Genomic DNA, 23,563 nt, shown 5'->3' with positions numbered 1-23,563 from the left:
GTGGCCGGGAGGGAGCCCGGGCAGCGGCGGGAAAGGGGATTGGGGCCGGGGGGGGCGGGGGGGTGTCGCGGAGCCGGTCTCCGCGCTGTCCCCCGCCCCCCCCCGGGTTGAAGCGGGCCGGAGCTTTCCGCGCCGCCACCCCCCCCCCGCCCCACACTGCCCCCGCCGTTGCCATGGGCTGCGGTTGCCATGAGTTACCGGATCAAGGCCGATCCCCCGCACCTTCCCCTCCCAACCCACTTCGCCGCGGGCACGCGGGGGGCTACGCGTGCGCGCACGCAGCCGCCGTCAAGCGCGCACACCGCCGCGCCGGGAGGCGGGAGGAGTGAGGCAGCGTCGGGCGGGGCGGAGCGGGGTGGAGAGGACGGAGGCACCAGGTAAGGATCTCGCCCTGCTCCGCGGCAGCGCGGGGAGAGGATGTGGCGGAGCGGTGGCGGCGCCCCGGGGACGTTGACCTGGGGTGCTGCTTGTTTTGCCCGCCCCCCCTCCGCTTTTATCACTCCCCTCTCCCATCTGAGTCCTCATCCTCTCTCGCCCCGTCGGCAAGACGCGGAGCAGCGGGTGGCGGCGCCCCGCCGAGGGGACGCGCTCGCCGCCCCCTGCGGCCCGCCGCAGCGGGTGTACCCGCACCCACTGACATGCGTGTGCACGACAACGCTCCGGGGGTTAGGGCTGAAGGAAAAAGGCGTTGAAAGTTTACTCGAATCATGGGCTAAGGGAGTGTTACTGCAGAAGCTTTAAGAGAGTATTTTTAACATCGAAGAGAATAATTGTGCCTTTCCTAAAGCATTTAATCCTTTCATAGAAAGAATGAACCTGATACTGGAAATAACAGTTCACATTTTTGCAAGACTGTAGAAGCGACAGGAAAAATGTAGACGCCGTGGTCATTAGCCCTGCAGTTACAGAGAGACACAGCGGGTTTATTCTCCTCACACGCTGACTTTACTTGCACCTTGAATTTTACAACAGACCAAGTCACAAATACTGTGCCTATATAATTTAAATATTGCTCTGGGAAAAAAAATATCTCAAAAAATAAGAACCGAAAAAACACAACCCCCCCCCCCCAAAAAAAAAACAAAAAACAAAAAACAAAACAAAACCAACAAACAACCCCGTGGATACAGAATTGTGCAGTGTTGTAGAGTGGGGCATTTAAAAGTATAAATCTTCTCAATGCTTAAAAATCATGTTGCTACGTCTATGAAAATTTTCATTCCAAAAGACAATCTTTCTCTCTTACCTCTTTATATTTTCTACAAAACAATGACAGCAAACACAAGCACAACAGTGTATATACACATAGACATATATTACAAAAATAGGGTAATTACAGTGAGTCATAAAGTGATTAGGATATTGATACCGAAATAAAGGAAACCTTAGTGGCAAGTTTAAATGCAAAATAGAAAGTAGTAACTTGTTTTGTTTAATTAAAGGCTTTTAAGAAATCATCGTAAAAGTTAGGATGCAAAGTTCGAAGCAAAAGATGAAGCAAAGCTTTTGGGTGCAGAATTACTGCAATTATAGATATAAATTAGCAATAGTAAATAGACGATATTACAAACTAGAGATGAGCTTCTTTAAAAAAAAACATAGCAGGAAATACCAGCATTATTCAAAACTAAGAAAAATAAGAATCAAAACACCAGTAACCAACTGATCAAAATATGTGACAGTATTGAAAAGAAAAATAAATCACCAAATCACTGAAGTCACAAAAGACATTAATTTTTTTTTTTTTAACGAATTTAAATTTGTAACAGTTACATCTAATGTTCCAAATTAAGCCATTTTGTATACAGCATTTATATGCAGTTACATGCAGCTGATACAAAAAGACGACATACTAGAGAGCAGAGAATACTTTCCTTCCCCTTTAATGAGAAAAATTCCAGTAACACGAACTACACAACATTCAAAAGCTGAGTATTTAAACAATTTTCTGTCAAAGGTGGGAAGGAAGTACAGTTACGGTGGTCTTTGAATTATTGAACAGGGTGACAAAGAAAATAACAGAAGAAAACCAGAACTATTAGAAAACAAATATTTGTTTCAGAAACATCTTTTGGAAAACCTTCACTGGCATACAGATAAGCTCCTAAACTAAAATACAGCCCCAAATGCTCTCCTAAACCTTGCATTTCTGTAACATTCATCATGTGTGAGTAGGCCAGAACTGTAAAGTGCTTCAACAGTTTATCTCAATCATTCAAAACACAAAAACCCACTCCCTTTACACTGAATAAAATAAAAAAATATTAATATCTCAGACATTATTCTGGGTTTTGCTTTTATATTTTCCCCATCTTTCAAATAAATTTGGTAAACATTTTTTCTTGTGATGTGCCATCCTTAAAAAAAAAAAAAAAAAAAGCTATCAAATAATCAAAGTCTGTGCCTGGCAATAAGAGCTATTTTTTTAAGCTACTTTTAGTGATAACTTGTTGCTTTAATAAAATGTTATCACTTTTCCATTAAAATAGCATTGCTGCTAACTCACAGGCTGAGAAGGTGAAGAGAGAGATTTGTGCAATTCAGTAAGACCCCACAAAAAGAAACATGGATATTTATCTTATAAAAGTGCAACCATCAACAAAATACAGTGGCTTAAAGTAGTTACCTAAGAGATGTTATTCTTGGGCTATTAAAAACATGCTTCTAAAATTACGCAGATTCCCAGCTGGATGCTTTAATAAAAGCATGCCTGCACACGTCCATGCTACCTTGTATTAGATAGCCATTTAACAATCTATTGTTTCCATAATTCACAGGTTTAATATGCTCCTTCTTTGACAATATTCACAGAATTCTTAAAATTAAAATATACATACATATAATTCTCTGTTCCTAGGCTGGTAACCATCTCTCTGAAGTTAATGGGAGCTTTGCTAGACTAGTCAGACCCCCTAGCTCTTTTTAATAGCAGTTAAATGTCAAATATAAATACAACACCACAGTGAAACATATTCCTTTGACAGAATCTGGGACAAGACACTACACAGCTGCTGTTAACAATAAAGAGCAAAACTGACTTTTAATCAAAATAAGTGTTGGTGGTTACAAAGTTGTGCTCAAGCTTGCCTTTTGTTTGGGGGAAAAGTCAATATTCCAACGTGCTAACTACAGCCACAATGAAATCAGCAGCTCCGTTACTCCCAAAGAGTAGAGAGTTCCATTTCCGTACAGCACGTTACAACTATGTGATTATCATCATCTCAGACAGGGAGATGTTTTGGCTGCTAAACTAAAACATCTCCTGGCATTTTCAAATATAGGTGCCTAAAGTTCATGCTGGGTGAAATCCTGACTCTAGTGAGGTCGATGCAAAATTCACCCATCAGTTTCAATGGGCCTCATCCAGGATTTTCACTGGAAATGAGTATCTGTCATTCCCTGGGAACTGAGAATCTCCAGCAAGACTGGAAATGATGTCATTTTTATTAATATTTCTAACTTCTAAGCAACCATGCTCAAGAATTTTGGCCTTCAGCTCTTCTGCATGATAAAACCAAGGTTTCCATAAACATTACAGAAAGCCCAGAGGAAGATATATTTATCTCTCAAATTGCCACCAGCATAGAGTTCGTACAAATGTTGTTTTGCTGGTGTTGCTGAGCTACTTTCAAAAGTGAATACCTTGTGGGGTATGTAATTTCATCACCAATGTCAAATGACTTCTAAAGATGAAACTTCTCTAATGCAAATTACAAAAAGATGCTTTGAATGTATTTGATATACCAGCTTTTCAGATGAGGAATTAAGTTTACTTTTCAGATCTAAGACATGCACTGAGCTGAGGGAAATACTGTAACTGCCACGTATGTCAGCAGTTACCCAGACTTACCCAATACTGAGATTTTAATACCTAAAAAAACCCCTAAATGTAACAGGTACTGTGTTGACCTGACTCAACATACATAATGGAATCAACAAAGAAGTAGTATCGAGGTCTGTTTTGAAAATTTTATAAGGACATATGGTTGTATAGACGATGCCTCCTTCAGGTACACCTTACCAGCCAGCCGTGTTTACACATAACCAGAGCAGAAACTGCTTTGCACTGTCCTTAAGCTAGCAATACAGGAATGATTTTTCATGACTCTTCAGAAGCTGGGCTTGCTTTACATCCACATGAAATGCTGTCATCACTAGGTCCAAGCCCGGAGGATGAACTGCAGAGAAGGAGAGAGGGAGGGGGGAGAACAAAAAAAAGAGGGGGAAAAAAAAAAAAAGGAGGAAATTGGTTTTCACAACACACTCAAAGCCTGAGTAACAGAGGAGAACTTTAATTATCTCCAGTCACAAAGAGAGACAGGAAATTTGGACTTTTAATTAGCCATTTGGAGTGCAGTTGGATATTTTTTTAGCAAGATAATTTAAACGCGAATAATTCAAGTCTGACTAAATGAAATTCACATAATCAGAATGCAGATAATTGAATTTCTACTGCATTCATTAATTCAGTGTGGAGGTGTGTGTGAAGACTTCTATGATGAGCTGTCACAGCTCAATAAAATCTCAGTCAATTAATTTTTTCATTATCTTAGTATTACATCAACAAAAAAAGTGAAGCATGCGCGTGTGTATGTATGGATATATAATCTCAGAAAGTGAGGAAATGCAGAAATCACCTCTCTGAATCAGAGTCTGTGTCGTTCTTTCCTTTTTTTCCCTCTTCATCCTCTATAGGAAAACGTCTGTTCAAAGAGGCAAACTTATGAATCGCATCAGCAACAGTGTATTTGGTCTGTCCAGAGACACAAGCCTCCATATCTTCTGGGCTTAGCTGAGTCTGTAAGAAGAGGTGAAGCCTACTGTCTGAGAGCAACAGTGCATCTTGTAGGATCCTGGAAAAAAAAGGGGGAAAAAAAAGTTCCAATATTTTTATATTCATGCCCATATACACATGTAAAGCATTCTACCAGAACAAACTGTAAACGATGGCCTGCTTTTAAGTTTTCAGATGAATCCTAAAATCAACACCAGAAGGTAACGAACATGTTAAAATTACGAGGTGTGTGTTACTTTCTTACTACGTTATTTGGAATTTTAGGTGAGTAAAAACACAAAGCTAACAGTTGGTCACATCTGCTATTAGAATAACCTCAAGGACATTTCTTCCATTTAACCATCTGTTATTACCACACAGATCAATTAATGATTTTTAGGCAGTTGGAGGCATATACTCTTACAAAAATTTGGTATCCATTTGGGAACTCTTTTTTTGTTTGTTTTGTTTAAGAGCTAAGCTTTACTAAGAATTATGTCACCAATTTCTTTGGTGGGGGAAAAGAAGCGGGTACAGAGACAGAGAACTTCATATACATGGAGTGTCAGGACTTTGAGATACCTGGAAACAGCAGAGACAACACTAGCCAAAAATCATTTACACTTTTGCCCATACGCATACATTTAAGCTAGACTGAAAATGCTAATACTGAACACTGGTTTAAATTTATTTGCAATTTTCAGGAAATCTAGGCATCATTTCAGCTACTTTTTCAAAAGTCTGTTTTAATCTTTGGTTTAGATGTATTTTAAATTAAGTCCTCACATAAATTTAGCATAAAGTATTTACTTACGTCAAGCGGGAGTAAAAATATAATACATTCCAGTAACACAAAGTTGTAGAGATATTTTTTACAAGGACTGAGAATTGAAGATAATCATAATTATTTTTGGAGGGGGGAGATGGGGAAGAGGAAAGCAACTTTTCTGCAACATTTCTCTGAAGAAAGAATTCTTTAATACACAAATCCTAGAATGATTAACAAGAGACTTCTTAATTTAATATGTACATGTAATCTTACTCATGTAATAGTCATCAGCTCCTATGACCATGCCAAAAAGTGCTCCATGGAAAATTATTAAAGTATATTTAAACAAATCAAAACTTTTATGAGTCAATATTTACTTATTTCTACCCATTTAGATTACAGTCATTACAAAAAAAGTCATTGCTATGCAGTAGGAAACGAGAGGACGTTAATGTAAGAACAAGTAAGAGCAGAAAGAAAGAAAGAAAGATTGCATTCTGTACGTACTCGGACTAAAATGGAAAGTATAACTGAGTAGTTCTTCCTCTCAAATAAGATTAATGGTGCATTTGCACTGTAATGTTTTAAAACACAAATATGTTCTGAAAACTGTTCTCTAAAGTGGCCAACATTATAATAACGTTAGTATCACACAACAGGATTTGTGGCTTCATCTAAGCCTACAAAAATCTGCCAAACCAAAGTAAGTAATAAGACATATCTAGCTGAAAATGGGCGATATTCACGAACATGCATATTTCATTTGCCTAGGTAAACACAGTCTCAACCAAATAACTCAAACTTTGACACCTTCCAATGAGGAAACGTCTGCCACAGCCCTAATGATCTACCAGGTGCATTTGAAGTTTAGTCTCAGAAGGAGCAGATTTCACTGAAGTTCAAAATGAGCACATTCCATACCTAGAGAAAGCCTTTTTAATCTGAATTAAATTCTCATAATCTTACTTTAAAATAAACATAGCAAATAGATACCTGTAAAATCAATGCACACAGTATCAATATACAGAAAAACTTCTTCATAGTCAGCAAAGCCAGCAAATGCTGCGTAAAAATGATTCAAAACCCAGAATTTACAGGGCTACACGCATTCACAGCAACAGCTTCACAAATACAGTTTGAAAAGCCATCATTCAGCGGCCACTAAAAGAGGATTTCAGCCTTGGCTCCTGATAAATGTGCATTCCAAACAAAGACAAACATTGCAACAAAAAGTAAAAAAATATCATTCCACACAGTAAATCCACATTTATCGTTTATGCAACTGCGGGAGTAAATATTCTCCTTCCTCTTTTCTTTCCTCTTAAAAGAAGAGGAAAAGTAAAGCTGGAGTTTACTGTAGGGTAACCAGAGTTACTGTTTTTCCCAGGCTTAAGAGCACAATGAGGGGATGCACATTTCTGCAATTCTAACATTTGCGTGTCTAATACCAAGTGACCCAGCAAAAAGCCAAGACATTAAAATCTGTGGATGGCATTTAGTTTCACAGATTTTCCTCTTGCCATACCTTCAAAAGTTTCCTGCCAACCAGGGCAAACACAAGTAACTAACTGTTCATGAGATTACACTACACTTACAGCTCTGTTGCTGTTTGAAATGTTATTTTATTTTCTTTATAAAATAATGGGTAATCTTTAAAATTGATTTTAGATGGTTTGAGGCATTACACCAGAGAAGTAATGAGCACTAATGTCAATGATATTGGACACAAATTCATTTTAGCTTTATTTCATGTCCAGTACAATTCTGCTAAGCCTTGAACTGCTAAAGCACTGTTATTAACTCGGCAGTAACCTAACACATGGAACAGCAAACAAAAGTGATAAGAGTACAGACTGATCAGGACCTCAAGGCTACTGTCCTTTTTCTGCAGCTATAATTCAATTTCCAATTTTACTTTACATTGGACTCATTATTTCACAGTAATTTTCTTTTCTGCTTCATAGTGCCATCTGGAGGTGAAAGGATTGAAGAGAAACCAAGGCGAAGAAATGGGAAGATGATCATAAAGCCAATCTCTCTCACACACACACACATATATATATGTATGTTCATACGGGGGAAGGGACAAAACACCCAGTGCATTTTGCAAACCATTTAAAACCACCCTGAAAGCAAAAACACAAACCGCTTTCCCCCAGTGGCACCCCTGAAGCATTTCTTTTAATTAAAATTAACGTGCCTTTCCCACCCCCTCTGAACCAACAGGTTAGATTGCTTCTTAATTGCGTTCTTCAAGCAATCAAAATGAGAAATAAATTCTCTGCTATCTGTAAGCATTATGCTTTCCTGTTCAAAATACTCCTTCAAGGGAATAACCACACGCTTGTCACCAGATGGTACTACTAGTATTAAGTGCTGGTGTAGCAGTTGCTCTCTAGGGCTTTTGCTGTCCTGGGAACTCAGTGTGTGAAGGGTTGTACATCTGAAAAAGCAGATTTGGCTCCAAGGACTTGAAGAATCGAAGTCACAAAACACCAGCTAACAAATTAAAAAGGCAGGAGGAGAGGCAGTGTCACAATACTCTGATGTCTCAGCAGAGACTGAGCGCATGCGCAGCTTTGACACAACCAGTAGCACTCCCAGTGCTTCTCCAACAGTTTTATTACAGCCGGTGTCAGTGCAAAGCTGCTGCCACAGCGATGTAAATCAGCTCTCGCTGCCGCTGCGCTAATGGAAGAGTCACGGCTCACGGTGATAATTCCTATAAACTGACTGAGCATATTTAAGAGAACAACAGACTTCCAGCGCACGCCTGGAGTGGGAACCAAAGGCTAAATCCTGCAAGTCTTGATCCCATCAGCAGTCATTACTTGTCAGAGATCTCACTCCTCTCAGCCAGATTGCTCACACGCATAATGCCTACTTACGTGATTAAGGGGGCTGCAGGATAAGGCTCTACATTTGAATTAAAGATAATAAAATCATTTTTTCTTCACAGCCACGTGAAGCCTTGTTTGTAAGCTTTCAGTAAATGCTCGGGATCTCCAGACATTTAAAGAAGAGGGACTGAAAAATGTCACTTCACAACCAGAAGAAATAATGTTATTTTTGAGGAAACGCTGGATACTATATGACTTTCTCCTTCCCCATGTTATGGCAAGGACATTTACAAAAGACAAAACATGTGTTTTGTCTTATTTGGACAAGGGCCAAAATCTGGTTTTCTTCAACATGATTTTATTAGGTATATTATACACTGTTCTGCTGGAGGAGAACAACATATGGCTGAACAGCACAACTTAATCCTAACTAAAGATTTCCTGTATCTACTGTAACCTAATACAATGACAGATGCATGCTTGCATGTGTGTGGAAGGTTAACACTCACGATTTTGTTTTCGACAAATTTACTCTACCCGTTTACATCACATCATGAGAGCACGGGGGAAAAAAGCCAGGAGCGGAGAGGCAGGGAATGACAGCCTATGCTGTGGTGCCCTCTATTGAGCATCTAGCCCCTCAGCCCCAGCAAACAAAGCCCCAGTTTCCTCTTAAAATAAGCCAACTGTGTCTTCTCCTTAATTTTTTATCAAGGAGGAAATATTACTGATAGCAAGCAACTGTGAAGCAACTGTTGGGCATTTGATAATGCATACGTTTAGGAAAAGATTATGCAACATGCACCTGCTGGGCATTACTCACTTTGCTCACCAGATAGGAAATACGAGCAAGGCTCCATTGGAAAGCTGCAGCCACCACTCACTTAAGGAGATCCCACCTGCCCTATGGCCACCGACGCTCCTGCATTAGCCCCAGCAAGCCGGCATCCATCCCCTCTGGAGCCAGTCTCCTGCTTTCCACCTCCCCAAGAGAGCACCCAGCAGAGACACCTCCAGCAGGGTCCTCTGACCCTGCACCAGCTCCTGCCCGTGGGACTGTGGTGGGTAAGGTAAGGAGGTTGAGGAGGAGCCACCCCCAGGGAATGGCTCTGCCTTAGGTAGCCAAGTTTTGGGTGGCTTGCTCACTCCAGCACCAAGCGAGCCCAACACATAGCCACCTGGAGCAGCAACACCATGGATGCCCTTCATCTCCCCTGGGTCTGAGTTACTCAAAACTCCTACTACATCTTGCACCTCATCATAAACTGCATGCTTGAACATTATTGAAGACTAACCCTTTTTCCTAAACCACGCAATTTTTTGCATCCAGCTATATTAAAAATAAAAAAAGTCAGTGATTGAACCAACTTTCATTTAACACAGTTTTTCTAATTAGTTTTCTAATAGGCAAAGCCAAATGAACTTCTGTGAAGGTAATCTAAACACCACAGTTAAACCTGTGCAGCCACAAAGGCTGGAAAGCAAAGAGGATTTTACAGAACTTAATAAGATAGTGTTTTAATTCTGACCTCTAATTTAAGAAGCAGCCTCTCCTGTGAATTTACTGACATCCTCAAAGGATGAGGATACTTACCAGGAAAAACACATAATTTTCCTTATTCTTACAAAGTAATTCATAATTGAAGAGGGGCTAGCTGACTTCCGTTAATGCAAATGGCCTCTTGAAATATTAAATTATGCCCAGACAAGAAGTGAGCTTTACAGCTCTTCATCACTCAGAGATAATAACCTGCGAGACAAGGTCTTACCCTGCATTTGTGCAGTAAAGCCAAGTCAAAATGGGATACCTGTTTCCAGATTTCACCAAAACTCTAGAGCTTTGCTTTAGTTTCCAGCTGTTGGCCCAAATCTCACACTACTGTGCTCAGGTCAGAGACGCTTTACAAAGGCTCCGTCTAAGTATGCACCTTGCCCGGTGCTAACTTGTTCTGGAGTGACACATGAAGGAGGACAAGAGCCATCCACATGTAGGCAATACGGAGGTGCTCCCAGGGCCAGAAGACACATACCAGAGAGCCTCCAGCCACTTGATCCTTAGTCATCAGGTATGTGGCTCCTTTCTGCCTGGACAGACACTGCGGCAACCTGCTCACGCAGCAACGGGCACAGGGCACAAACTGAGACTGTGAAAGATCTAAACTACGTTTCAGAGAGAGCTTGGATCCTGGTAACCTCATAAGGCACTGAGTGCAAAGAGGAGCTCGGTTCCTGCATCACACGTGGCCTTTGCAAAATGTTACCTGCAAAACTCTCCCTCGACAGGTCCACATAAGGTCAAATGCCCCATCCCTGGCAGTGTTCAAGGCCAGGTTGGATGGGGCTTGGAGCAACCTGCTCTAGTGGAAGGTGTCCCTGCCCATGGCAGGGGGTTGGAGCTGGATGAGCTTTAAGGTACCTTCCAACCCAAACCATTCTGTGAATCCCATTTCTTCCCACTGCCATAAAGAAACACCAGCAGGGCTTTGAGCTTCTGCACAGTGACTGCCATCATTGCTGAGGTGCTTTGCAGTTCTGAGTTACATCACTCCATGCAATTACTTTCTGGATCCCTTTTCATCCCCTTTCTAATATACCAGGGAGATTCCCCTGGCATTGCCACACTACAAAACACGCAGCATCCAGACCTGGAGCTTTAGTAAAGTCAAGTGTGTGTGTGTATGTTTATGCATATACTTTTTATATATATAATTACACACACATTTGTTAACTATCCCACAAATTCAATTTCAGAGAAAGAAATCATGAACTTTGCTCCAGACTCATAAAAAGCAGGATAAAAAATCATCATGGCAGCCTAGCTGAGCCAGTGAAAAGATGCCTTCTGCATGCAGCAGCAGCACAGAGGTGCCAGCCAGCAGAGGGCAATGGTACAGCACACAAGGTGCCAAGCCAATCCATCACAACACAATCCCTGAAAATTGCTTCCAACTATTCCCCAAGGCCAAGAGAAAGGTGACACCTTTCTAAACAACATCCAAGTTCAAATACTTAAATCATCACCTTACGACAGCGATGTCTCTTTTCTCACTCCTAGACTAATAGCAGCAAGATAAGACACTCCACATCCTGCCATTTTCTGCTGGCACTACCCATTTAAGCTACAGGTATCCAAAATCGGAGGGTGAGAATGTGTTTTAAGAGTATCTACCTCTCTGGTTTGCCTTTTGAAGCACAGACAGCAGTCGTAAATACTTTTTATGCTGAAATACCCAGTTACCAGATCGGCCTCTTTGCCCTTTTAAAATGAGTGATTTTGGAAGGGCACTACTCCATGGGGCAGCACAGCTGAGCTAGGACTGCTCAGGGACCAAGGCTACCACACCCTTTGCATGACCATTAGTATTATTGCCTCTGGAAGCACAGTCACTCTGTTTCACCATCCTTCTTTCCCGAGCTGCAGAAAAAACCTCTGATGCTTTTTTGCCTTCCCTTCCCTGATTCACATGCTTTCAACCAGTATTTATTGGCTATCCTTTTGGCCACAGATCCTATATAACTGTATACGGAATGTTACTCCTGCAGCAGTTAGTTCTCCTTGTCTTCAGATATTAAGCCTAACAAATATACCTCAGGACCAATGATTTGTTGTCTGTTAGGGAAGCTTATAATTAGAATACACTGACTAGAAAAACAGTGGGTCTAATATTCCTCTACCCACTGACTACAAGGCTTAAAGCCTGTTTAAATGATTTGCTTTTTTCCTTTGCTTGTGCAGTTCCAATTCACAGAGACACTGACACTGAAGGCAGGTGAATAGTCTCTATTTGCAGTGGTTTAGCATGCCCTTGCCCCGAGCAGTGACTAAAGAGCACCTGCAAATGGATGCACAATTCCTGCCCCAGCAGCTGTGAGCAGCCTCCTCTCACACCAACAGTGCCAGGGTACCACAAGAATGGCAGAGGAAGCACAAAATTACACCAGCGGGGTCTCTGCCACTGCAGAAGGTGAAGTGGTTACAGCAGTGGGACTGTGGGATGCAGAACTGAGACTCATACAGCACTCCCTTGTAACACAGGTCAAGCTCTAGCTAAGTCTGATGAATGATTTTATACACATTGCAGCTGTACTGAAAATGATCGCAGCTGCTAGAGCTTGCTTATGTTAGTGGGGTTGGTAAACAAAGTAACTGGCATTATAGGAAATACCTGTGTTAGGAGATCTGGCTACAGAACTCTCACAGGCTCCCAGGGGCTTAGCTCACAAAGACTGATTCTCCACAGACATGAAGAGAAGTCTGTTTCTTTGTATGAGACTATCTAGCTCCTTCTTGAAAGCTAGAAATAGACGCCACAGTGAAAGACCTCCCAACCTTAGTACACAACTGCGGAGTGACTTAAATACAAAACTATTATTTATAGCTACCACAATGGAACACAATAGAAGAACCTCAGCTGAAGTTTCCTCTCAGCCAATAGAGCTGAATTCACGTGTATGAAATAATGACTGTGCAAATAAAATCAATTATGTAGCATGTACAGATGACCACACGGTGGCTCTCAAGTACCAGAGATGAGCTATATTAAACCAGACATTGATGACATCATAGAAATGCCAACATCTCCAGGATAGGCTGTACTTACTTTTCCAGGAATTCCTGCAGACCCTGCCGGCGATGGTCCACGTGATGAGGATTATTCATATTGAAAAAGGGAGTCTTAGATGGCAGGTCAGGTAGCTGTCTTTATAAACAAGAAGCAAATACACAGTTTAAACCAAATCTGAATCAGCGGAGGAAAATGCAATAAGCAAATGCCAACCCTGAGCATGTGCAAATCATGGCTCATGTTCCAGAAGCTCATGAAATCAAATCTGGGAACACAAGACTGAGAAACCGGAGGGCTTCTCACACACTTCAAAGGGAAAAGGAAATGAATCTGATTTTTCTGGTCCGGTTGTTAAGACTGCATGCATATCTGGCTGGGTCTTTTATGGTCCTTGCAGAACCTAAGTGCACCTCGAAAGAGAGGATACACATACAGTTATGCTAGGTTGCTATTTCTGCTACCCGTGCATAGCAAAAGAAAATGCAGATCAAATCTGTTACAAATTGGAGGGGGTCACACCAAATGGAGGCTATCACTAAAAACCACATTCAAATCCAGGTTGGATGGTGCTTTGAGCCTCCTGGTCTGGTGGAAGGTGTCCATGCCCATGGCAGGAGGGTTGGAACTGGGTGATCTTTAAGGTCCCTTCCAACCCAAACCATTCTGGGTTTAAAACAGAGAAAATGCCTTACACACAATACACTTCTGCAGTAAGAAACACTGGACACCTTCTAGCTCCGATTCCTGTAATTCTCAGAATTACGAGGAAACAATCCTCCCCCCTTCTATAACGGACATATTATTCATTAACCATATATCGAGCTGCTTACATAAGCACTGCATTGCTCTGAAGCCTCTGCCGAAGCCAAACAAACTCTCGAAAGCGCCGTCTGACACAGGATGTTTTCCTCGTGAAGCACATACTGTTTGTCTGTTGAGAAATCAAAAACCTTTTTAATTTGTAAATCAGCTTAAGCTAAAGTGCAGGCATGGCATTAAAAACACACACGAGATGCTAATCCCCGAGATACCAAAGGACAGCTTGACATTAATTCAGTTTAGGTTAAAGACTGTGCTTCACCTCGGGCAGGACCGGTGACAGTTTCTACTGCTTCTCAGGGAAAAATATTTCATTGCGTGCTTTCTTTTCAAAAGCAAGAGATCTGGGTTACGGTACAACTTGCAATAACAGGAAATAAGATCTCTATCTATTCTAATTATAATCCTACAAACAGCTAGCTACATAGAGTTCTTCCATTGTGCAATCTACTTAAATCAAATCAAAGAAACCAATGTGACTGCTCTCTGCAAGCAGGAGCATTTGGATTTTTTCCCGCAGATCACTATTAATCCACTAAGGAAAAAAAAGCTAATTCATCAAAAGAGAAACAGTTCATGGAAATTAAATGCTTGTGCCAAATTGTCCTGTGGAACGTACATTTAGATGAAACCCCACCTGCCAGACAGGACTCCATTATAAATCTGCCTGCAGTCCAACCCACCCTCAATCACCTTCCAGGGGCCACAACTCCTAGACAGCCACATGATGCAGACTGTAGAAGGCCCGGAGATGCCAGCTTTCCAGTATAGATGAGTATCTGGGATACTTCATAGTTTAACAACCCACATGTTACAAGAGCTGGGCAGAAGCTCAGCAACCCAGCTGGCCTAAGATCTGAGAGACCCAAGATTTTGAATGCATGGAGAAGCCTGGAGATGGCAGGACTAACCTAGAGACTCGGTCTCTGAAAGCACTTGGCATTGTGCTGGTAGGAAGCTGAGTGGATGCTTTTCAGTCTCAGAGATCCCCAGTGCTGAATCATACAACACTGTGCGAGTTTTGGCTGGGGTAGAGTTAAGTTTCTTCATAGTAGCTAGGATGAGGCTATGGTTTGAATTTGTGCAGGAAACAGTGTTTGGTAACACAGGGATGTTTTAGTTATTGCTGAGCAGTGCTCACATAGGATCGAGGGCTTTTCTGCTTCTCACTCCACTCCACCAGAGAGTAGGCTGGGGGTGCACAAGAAGCTGGGAGGAGACACAGCCAGGATCAAAGGGATATTCCATACCATATGACATCATGCTCAGCAATAAACTATAGGGAAGGTTGGCTGGTGGGCCACTGCCTAAGGACCAGCTGGGCATCGGTCAGTTGGTAGTAAGCAGTTGCTTTCATTTGCATCACTTGTCTCTCTTTTCAGTTTTATTTCTGTGTTATTTTCCTTCTCACATTTTTATTATTATTTTATTTCAATTATTAAACTGTTCTTATCTCAACCCACAAGTTCTGTCACCCTCCTAATTCTCCTCCCTCATCCTGCTGGGGCAGGGGGAGTGGGAAAGCAGCTGTGGTGGTGCTTAGGTGCTGGATGGGGTTAAACCACAACACACTGAGTTTAAATGACACCACTGCAGCTTAGCAGCCCCTGAGAAAGCCATAATATACTTCTAGTAAGAGGCACCAATACCTCTGAAACAGTAACAAGGCACCCATCCCACCAAATCTACAGAATTCCTATTTACCAGAAGTCAAACTGCTTTGGAACCAGTACTAAACCACATCGCAAGACTTAAGAGTTCTGCCACACAGGAGAAAAGTAAGATGGGCATTGAATAAGCCACCACTTGACTGCTTGCTGTCATTATGCTGAATGTTGAACTCTCCCACACAAGAAAGAAATGCTGTTGGTGTTGTGCCAAGCATTAACTATGTAACTCAGTGCTCTCAAATCCCTCACCTGATAGCAGACACACTTCATAATTTTTCTTTTTATTTTTTTTTTTTTACACATTGCATTTAAAATCTCTGGATCTAGATTTAGAAAACGAGGATAACTCCTTCTGCACATCATTCACCAAAGAAGAATAATCAACAAAACAACACAGTACAGAGGATAGATTTAAAACACACAAGAACCATAATTCTAAGTGCATTCCCATTACCAAATGGTGGACTACAAGGATAAACCCAAATGTAGTTACTTGACATATCCAAGCACCTTTAAACTAGCATAACATGAATATCAAGGCACACTGAAAACAACCCTATTGCAGCAACCAAGTAACTTGGCAAAAAGAACTGAGGATAATTTAAAGCACAAATAACCAGATAACTACTTGAAAATAAAGTCTTTCTCCCATGAATACCTGAACAACAAGCTAAGAATAGTCTCTGTTGCAAGGCATTGCGGACTGCACATGTGAACACAATAGTAGGTTCAACTCCCAGCTCTGCCAGACTTGCTGCATGGCCTTTGGCCAACCCACCTTACCTGTTCCACTGTGTCTCAGTTGTTAAAAGGACAATAATATCCTCCAGCCTCCCAGAACTGGTATAAAGAGATTCCATTAATTCCCCAAAGAGAACCCTGGCTTGGGCGGAAGCAGCAATAAGAGCCCAAGGAATCTGTGCTGACATTTTTGTACTTACATGAATGAATATCTCATAGTCTATGTAAGAATGCCATGAGTCTTCTTTGTGCGTCCTGGGGTCTCGCACCAAGACAGTTACAAATTCCTGCAAGTGCATAATAAAAATCAAGCAATTAATTTCTGAAGACAAAGGCAGCCTGAAAGACTCTCGATCCCTCTGCTCTTCCACAAACTGCTGTGCTCAGATTAAAAGCTGAACTGCTGCTTTATTGAATCTTGCAACCCTATAAAAGGAGAAGCAAAAAGCAGTGAATCATCTGAGCTACACCACATGACTGGGAAATTCTTCGCCAAATTTCTGTCTTAAGAGGAATATTTCAGATTAAGTAATACTGTGAACAGTCAGACATGTTTCATGCATGGCAGATGTGGTGGTCTCAGTAGCTACAAACCAAAAACCTTACGTTCAAAGTCACACATGTATGAAAGAACCAGGCAGGTATTTTTAGGATTTTCCCACCCTTGCAATCAGTGTTCACAAAAAATGTGCTACAACCTGCTCATATACCCAATATCACATATAACATTTTATTCGCTCCTTTTCTTTTTTTTTGGCATTTTATCTTTATTTATCAATTATTTATATCCATTGCTTTCAGGGATATGAGGTAACTGCTCAGTATCTCCACGAGGAGCTGAAGAAGTGCCTTTTTCTACACCCCAAATGACTTACTCCAGCCCAGTGGAAAAGGATGTACCACTATTAACTGCCCCAGACACAGATTTCACACAGGGATTCAAGATTTCAAGCTCAGTGTCCCAGATGATGTGTGGAAGGGGATGAATCTTTCCCCTCTGCTGCATATACTTCCTGATACACCAGGAACTTAAGCCATGGAGTAGAACCGAGGATGCAGGACCTGGACACTTCTCTCCCAGTCTACCCATCAACCTGCCCAAGAAAGCAACACAGCTGCACTGCAGATGAGAACTCCTCATTTTGGGAGGTCAATGATATAGAGTATTTGTTGTAGAAGTTGTCATATCTAGTCAATTGCCTTGTAATTCCTACATTTACACAGTAAGTTAGAGGGATCCCAAAGGAGTGAGATAGACCTGTGGGCATTACTGTAATGTAACCAAGCACCACTAATAGGAATTGGAAAAGGCTGAAGAATTAAATGCTTCAGAGACTCCTCAGCTAACGATCATGTGAAAACTTGTACTGTATTAAAAAACGAAACCAAAAAGCCTACTAAATCTGTACGTTTATACTAAGATAGAAAAGGTTTCTTTAAAATACAAAGGTTGAAAGTATGCCTAACTACCTGCTGGTTACTGAGCAAATGAACAGACTGCCATTCTCCAGTTGCATAAACAAGCTATTCACCCACACAGAACTAAGCCAACCACTTAATGACTCAGTTAAAGAAAAGCATATAATTTTAAGCTGTCGATACATTCCTCCCCGAGAGAAAGGCACTGCACAAGATCTTCAGGTACAGGAATCGACTGTGGGAGGAATGACAGTGTCTCTGGTAAATAACATGCTTTTTAGTACATCTTTGTATAAATCAAGAAATCTTGAACTAGAAGGCTCTGAAAACGTGTCTCTCCATGTCCAAACTGCGGATGTCAAATCAACCTTTCCCTCTTCAGCCAAGTCTTCTCCCCCACTGCACACTTCAGTGTGCCACCAGCAGCAACCTTCCATGGACTGACAGGAGAACAACGACAACCTTGAAAGGAAAAGATGTACTTTTTCCTGAGCGGTCACTGAACTCTGTGCATGGCAGAGACGTGTTCACATCCTGGATTAAATAATCTATCGCTCTGATTTCCAGGCAGAACTGCTGCAGGGATGGGGAGCCTGCGGCCTGATGGCTGGATACAGCACCTGGTTTTATATCACTTAGCTCAGCTCCTAGTCGAAGGAGCATTTTCTGCATTACTGCTGGATACCCTCTCGGTGTGTGTCATGAGCACCTCACCAAAGAAAGCCCACCTGAACAGCTCCCATCACCTCTGCTGCTTTTTTCCTTACTGAAAAGTGCTAGAGGCCTGATTCTCCTCTGGAGCTTTTTAACCCCTGCCAACATGGCACAAGAGGAACAAATGAACAGAGCTGTAATCACGTCTACCAGCTAAGGATCATGCCTTTAGTTTTACAAAAGTGCTAGTGGGAACCATGAGGAAGTTATTCCCCCTCCTGAGCAGATCCTGAGCAATATGCTGAACACAGGAGAGGAAGCCATTTGTTGGTTGTTGTTTTTTCTGCTTGCCTCCCTGTCTATCATATTTATCACACATACATAGGCATGACATACTTTCAGACCCACTGTAACATCTTTTAGTATCTGTAGTCTCACATTCTCCCAAGTTTTTGTCTTCCCCAGCCTCCTACTTCCCCATGTCCCACTCTTCACCAGAGCTGCAACTACTTCCAAACATACTTTCTTTTCTTTCCTGCACACTAAATGCATCAGTCCTGCGAGTGGAAGAAGAGGAATTATGCCAGGAAGCTTCAAATGGGGCACTGCTCTCTCCTGCAACTACTGCAGCCCAGAAGTCACATCTGCAGGTAGCCTAATCATAAACCAACTTCAGTCCTCTTCCTTTTATCTACCGCCATACTGACTCCTCATTGCTTTTCCTTTTGTTCAAGTTCCCCAAATCACTTCATTTCCAAGTAACCTCCTATAACCCTCTCCTTTGCACAGAATCAAAATAATCTTAGAAGTAAAATGCTTCTTTCAACCTCTGTTACACCAAAGTATTATGGTTAAAAGTTGCTATTGGATGGTCAGCTACAGGTTACCTTGCAAATCATTCCAGACCAGATGATACACACAAAAAACTCTACATTTTTCATTTCCAGTTAAATGGTCACCAGTTTCAATACTGAGGAAGTCAAGCACCCTTCAGACTCTACTTAGAGAGGAAAAGGTAGCTGCTGTACACACTATGGCAGGCAGGTGTCCCGGCAGCATATCACTGAGCCAAGAGTCAAAGCGACTCGTGGTACAGCAGAGCACCTCAGCAAACTGCATTCCTCATGCACAGCCATCATCAGCTCCAGTTTGAAACACCAGGATTTCAGCAGCAGACTGGGTAGTTCTCTCCCTCCCACCTCCTTTATTTACCAGAGAATACTGACGCTGAGTTCAGAATGAAGCAAGATAAACATTAAGCAATTAAAAAACAAACCCAAAAATGTACAGCCTTTCTCAAGACCTATGGTTACTTCCTCTAATAAATATCTCGAATCCAGGAAGAATTAATCCCAATTCCCGTTACAGTTTCTCTGCTCTGAAACAGTGGCATTGCACACATAGACTATGCCTCTTCTTTTAACCTTTTAAAGCCTTCTCCAGGATATAAGACCCCACTGGGACAACAGTACTGATTTAATCAAAGGAGCCCCAAGTGCCCAGTATAGACGCAGATACACTGCCAGAAAAGGTGTTTATGCCTCCCCATCCCTGTAAAAATAAGCTTGTGAAAGCCAATGTTACATATAAGCTGTTAGGGTCCAAACAGAGCTAGGTGGCAGATTGTTGTTCTATGCTCAGTGCATCCAGTGTTCACTGGTCAGTGACACCAGATTACAGCAGTTTTAGGTCATAAGTGCCTCTCTCCCCATTTTGCCTTAAAAACTAGGATACTCTCAATAGGCATGTCTATCTTCAAGTAATGCTCCACTCACCTAGAGGAGGTGAGACTGACCTCTTCCTCCCACAGTCCACATGAAGACTAACTTAATCTTTTGTCACAAGGCCACATTGCAGTGTAGCTGTACAACTTAGGAAGCAAAGCCCGAAGATAGCCAAGGCTCCAGGGACTTTTTATTTCATCAGCTGCAGTCCTTTCCAAGGTGTCATCTTCCCCCACCCAGTTTTGCATGGTTTTTCCAGAGTTACAGATCTAGCTATTTTGCCACATTATTTATACTTCCCATTTTGGGGATTTGGGGGTTTGGAGGTGGTTTTGTTTTGTTTTTTGAGGGGCACAATACCTGCATGCCTGTCATGCATTCAAGAATGATACATGTTGTATAATGATTAACCAAACAATTCTCTCAAAACCAGAACATACTGCTGACAGTTCAGTGTCCAAGCTTGGTAGTAGAGGCCTATTGTACTGGACACAACACAGGTTCAACATAGATCTACCGGAAAAAGCAGTATCTCCATTTATTCCTTCCTCCTGGAAACTGGAAGATAAGTGTAACATGTTCATAAGCAAAACACTTCCTATCCAAACTTCTAGTGCAATAGCTTTGATATGAATCCCAGCAGCCACGCTGGCCCAAACATGCTCATGAAGAACTTCAAATCTGCCCCAAAAGTAGTAGTAACTTCTACAGAAAGTAGTTGTAACTACTTAACAAGCATGAATCAGCAGAGCAGCTTCTCTGGCTGGATGGGCCTTTTAATACCTGGCTAAACCAGCCAGTTCAGACATGGCACTTGTGACATTTTCATACCCTGTCCTAAAGGCTTGGAGCAGTCCAAGTAGTTGGGTCACACGTAAATGACAAAACAGCCAAAGTGACCCCCAAGCCTGGTTTACACCTAACTCCCTTATGGCTACAGCCCTGTGCAAAGAACACGAGTGCTGACAGCAGAGGAAAAGGGCAGCACTGAGGTCATGCAGAGGGAAGCACTGAAAACTGAAATGTTCCCATTTCGATTTGCCTCAAAAGGAGGACAAGGCTGAGAAACCTGGGCTTGTTTAGCCTGGAGAAGGGACAGCTCTGGGAGACCTTACAGCAACCTTCCAATGACTAAAGGGGGCCTACAAGAAATCTGGAGCGGAACTTTTCACAAGGGCATGTAGGGACAGGACAACGAGGAATGCCTGTAACTGACAGAGGGGAGATACTATGAAAACATTCTTTATTATAATGGTGGTGAGACACTGGCACAGGGTGCCCAGATAAGTTGTGGTTGCCCCATTCCTGGCAGTGTTCAAGGCCAGGTTGGACGGGGCTTGGAGAAACCTGCTCTACTGTAGTGTCCCTGCCCACAGCAGGGGTGTAGGAAATAGGTGATCTTTAAGGTCCCAACTGAAGCCATTCAACCATTCTAAGAATACACCATAAAAGCAGCTGAAGCAAACAGAAGAAGACGACTTTATCTTTCCGCCAGCACCTCCTTCTCCTCTTGGAAATAGAATCATAGAACAGTTAGAGTTGGCACAATGCAAGGGATTGCTCAGAGACAAGAATAAGCCAGAAGCTATACTACATAGAATTTAACCATAAACCCTGTGCTTCTGAGAAGTCTATTTATAACATTTTCCTATTAGGAAAACAGGAAATCTGACATGGAAATTATCTATTCTTAATGGGGGGGGGGGGGGGGGGTGGAATTTACCACAAGGAGGAGGGGTAAAAATAATCTCACACTGGATGATTATTCGCATCAATCATTCCAGCTGCATTTTAATTCAAATCCCTGTGCTCAGGACCATATCAGGTGATAACCCCATGCTCCATGGTGCCACGGTTACACATATGATTAGTCAATAACCCCCAAGGAGTCATTTTCCACAAAGCTTCTGAGAAAAACAGAGCTTCTCATCAGGCTGCCTATTACCAAAAGGATCAACCACAAAGAACATGGGGCTTTTCATGCTGGGAATGTTGGCATCTTCACACATGCTGAGTAGTGAGTCTGCTATGACTGGGACAAAATAATTTGTTGCAACTTTTAATGCTCATTGGGACTGAGCAAAAGCGAATGTGAAAGTGTGATCCTTGTGGTCCATGCATCTGGTAATCAGAGTTCAGACCCAGCTCCAAACATTATGTCCTACAAGACTGATGGAGAGAATAGCAAAATCCAAATTCTTCACCCCTGTCTCAGTACCCGACTCTCTTCAGCAGAGTCACTTACTTGCCTTATCTCTGACCCAGTGAATATTTGATTCTTCCATCAACAGAAGGAGCTGTCACTGCACCACTCCAGAACATTCTGTACCCTTGCAATTAAAGGCGCAAAGAATGCAACCAATCTTTCCTGGTTCATGTGAACCTTAATGAAATTCAATCCACCACCACCAACCTAGAATCCTTTTTATTAAAGCTTAGACGTGACTTACTTGTTTTTCGTGTTTTGGTGTCATCTTCACTGGTTTGTATTAAAATATGTATCTGGAAAAAAGAATTCAACAGACATGAGATTGGCATTCAGTGGTTATTTGGAGGTCATTAGTACTTTTACCAGACATTAGTAAAGAGCAGAAAGTGGCGCACATACCGTGAAAACATGTTTGCATTAATTGCATCTAAGAGTTCCTTCATTAAAAATACCCCATTTTAGAAGCACTGGGTTAGTCCCCTTCTGAGACTATCTGTCATACACGAAAACCCAGTGATGCCTGTCCGTCTCTGGGAGGTCAGTGCTGCTTCTCATTGCTCTGAGAGCTGCCCTGGGGCTCAGCTTGCACCAGCCTCCCAAGAGCTCTGCACAGCCAGCATCCCCAGTGCACAGACACAGCCCAGGCAGCGCCGCCTGTGCCTTGTTCCCAGGCACAGATCTGTGTGACTGTGGTCCAAGGTCCAGAGACACTGGAACATCTGAGTCAGCAGAATCAAGAGCCCCTCTCAACCGTTTCTCTGAAACGGAGATAAGTAGAGAGACAAACTGTTTGGATCCTGCAGGCTAGCTAAAAGTCAGGCTACATTTCATGGTGTATGTGGTTTTCAAACCTCAGCGTAGGGAAGTGCATAGTCAGGACAAATAAAAAAATCCCATTAACTTATGTTTTAAGTCTCCTCTTTCACTGGAAATCCCAATAAGCTTTTAACTACCTCTGCAGTCCTGCAAACCAGCCAGTTTGCTCTGGACAGGTACTCACATAGGAGGAGCAGGACAGCTTTATTCACTTGCTAGCTCACATACACACTGCCTGCCTAAAAACAACTGCCATGCGAAAGATCTGCAGTTTGCCTTTCCCCTTTACTTCTCCCACATGCCATCCAGCCACTGCCAGCTAACACCTACCTGAGCTATAAACACACCCCATTGCCTCCTCAGCTGTTAAAAGTTAGCCTCCTCCTCCTAAACCGAGAGCACCCACACAGGATCCCTCCTTCACCCCAGGAGCACAACTCCCTACACTGGTGCCATGGTAAGCATGGAGGCCACGCGAGCAAGAGACACTGAGCAAAATCCTCCCAGCCATCGGCCCAGGCAGGTGCCTTGCACTGGAAAACGTGAATCTGCAGCTTTCTTAG

General features: G+C 42.3%; 1 protein-coding gene across 1 annotated transcript; it reads right to left on the bottom strand.

Moving 5' to 3' along the window:
• Nucleotides 1-1,502: 1,502 nt before the first annotated feature.
• Nucleotides 1,503-22,478, bottom strand: SNX10 (sorting nexin 10). The gene is made up of 6 exons (XM_080610330.1): nucleotides 22,426-22,478; nucleotides 16,379-16,465; nucleotides 13,779-13,879; nucleotides 12,985-13,083; nucleotides 4,638-4,853; nucleotides 1,503-4,178 (listed from the first exon to the last, which is right to left on the bottom strand). The coding sequence occupies exons 1-6, from the start codon at nucleotides 22,447-22,449 to the stop codon at nucleotides 4,100-4,102; spliced, it is 606 nt and encodes a 201-aa protein (XP_080466456.1). The 5' UTR covers nucleotides 22,450-22,478; the 3' UTR covers nucleotides 1,503-4,099.
• Between the last annotated feature and the right edge of the window lie 1,085 nt (nucleotides 22,479-23,563).

Source organism: Psittacula echo (assembly GCF_963264785.1).
Source record: "Psittacula echo genome assembly, chromosome: 2".
NCBI classification, from domain to species: Eukaryota; Metazoa; Chordata; class Aves; order Psittaciformes; family Psittacidae; genus Psittacula; species Psittacula echo.
The sequence above is the reverse complement of the archived record's forward strand: the minus strand, read 5'-3'. Positions and strand labels throughout refer to the sequence as shown.

Bases quoted from the DNA above. Each gene is read 5' to 3' on its own strand.
- SNX10 (XM_080610330.1), bottom strand. From the start codon at position 22,449: ATGACACCAAAACACGAAAAACAA. The intron at 13,880-16,378 runs GTAAGTACAAAA...ATTTCTCAACAG, and splicing joins ACTATGAGATATTCATTCAT to ACAAACAGTATGTGCTTCAC. The intron at 4,854-12,984 runs GTAAGTACAGCC...TTTTTTTTCCAG, and splicing joins CTGCAGGAATTCCTGGAAAA to GATCCTACAAGATGCACTGT.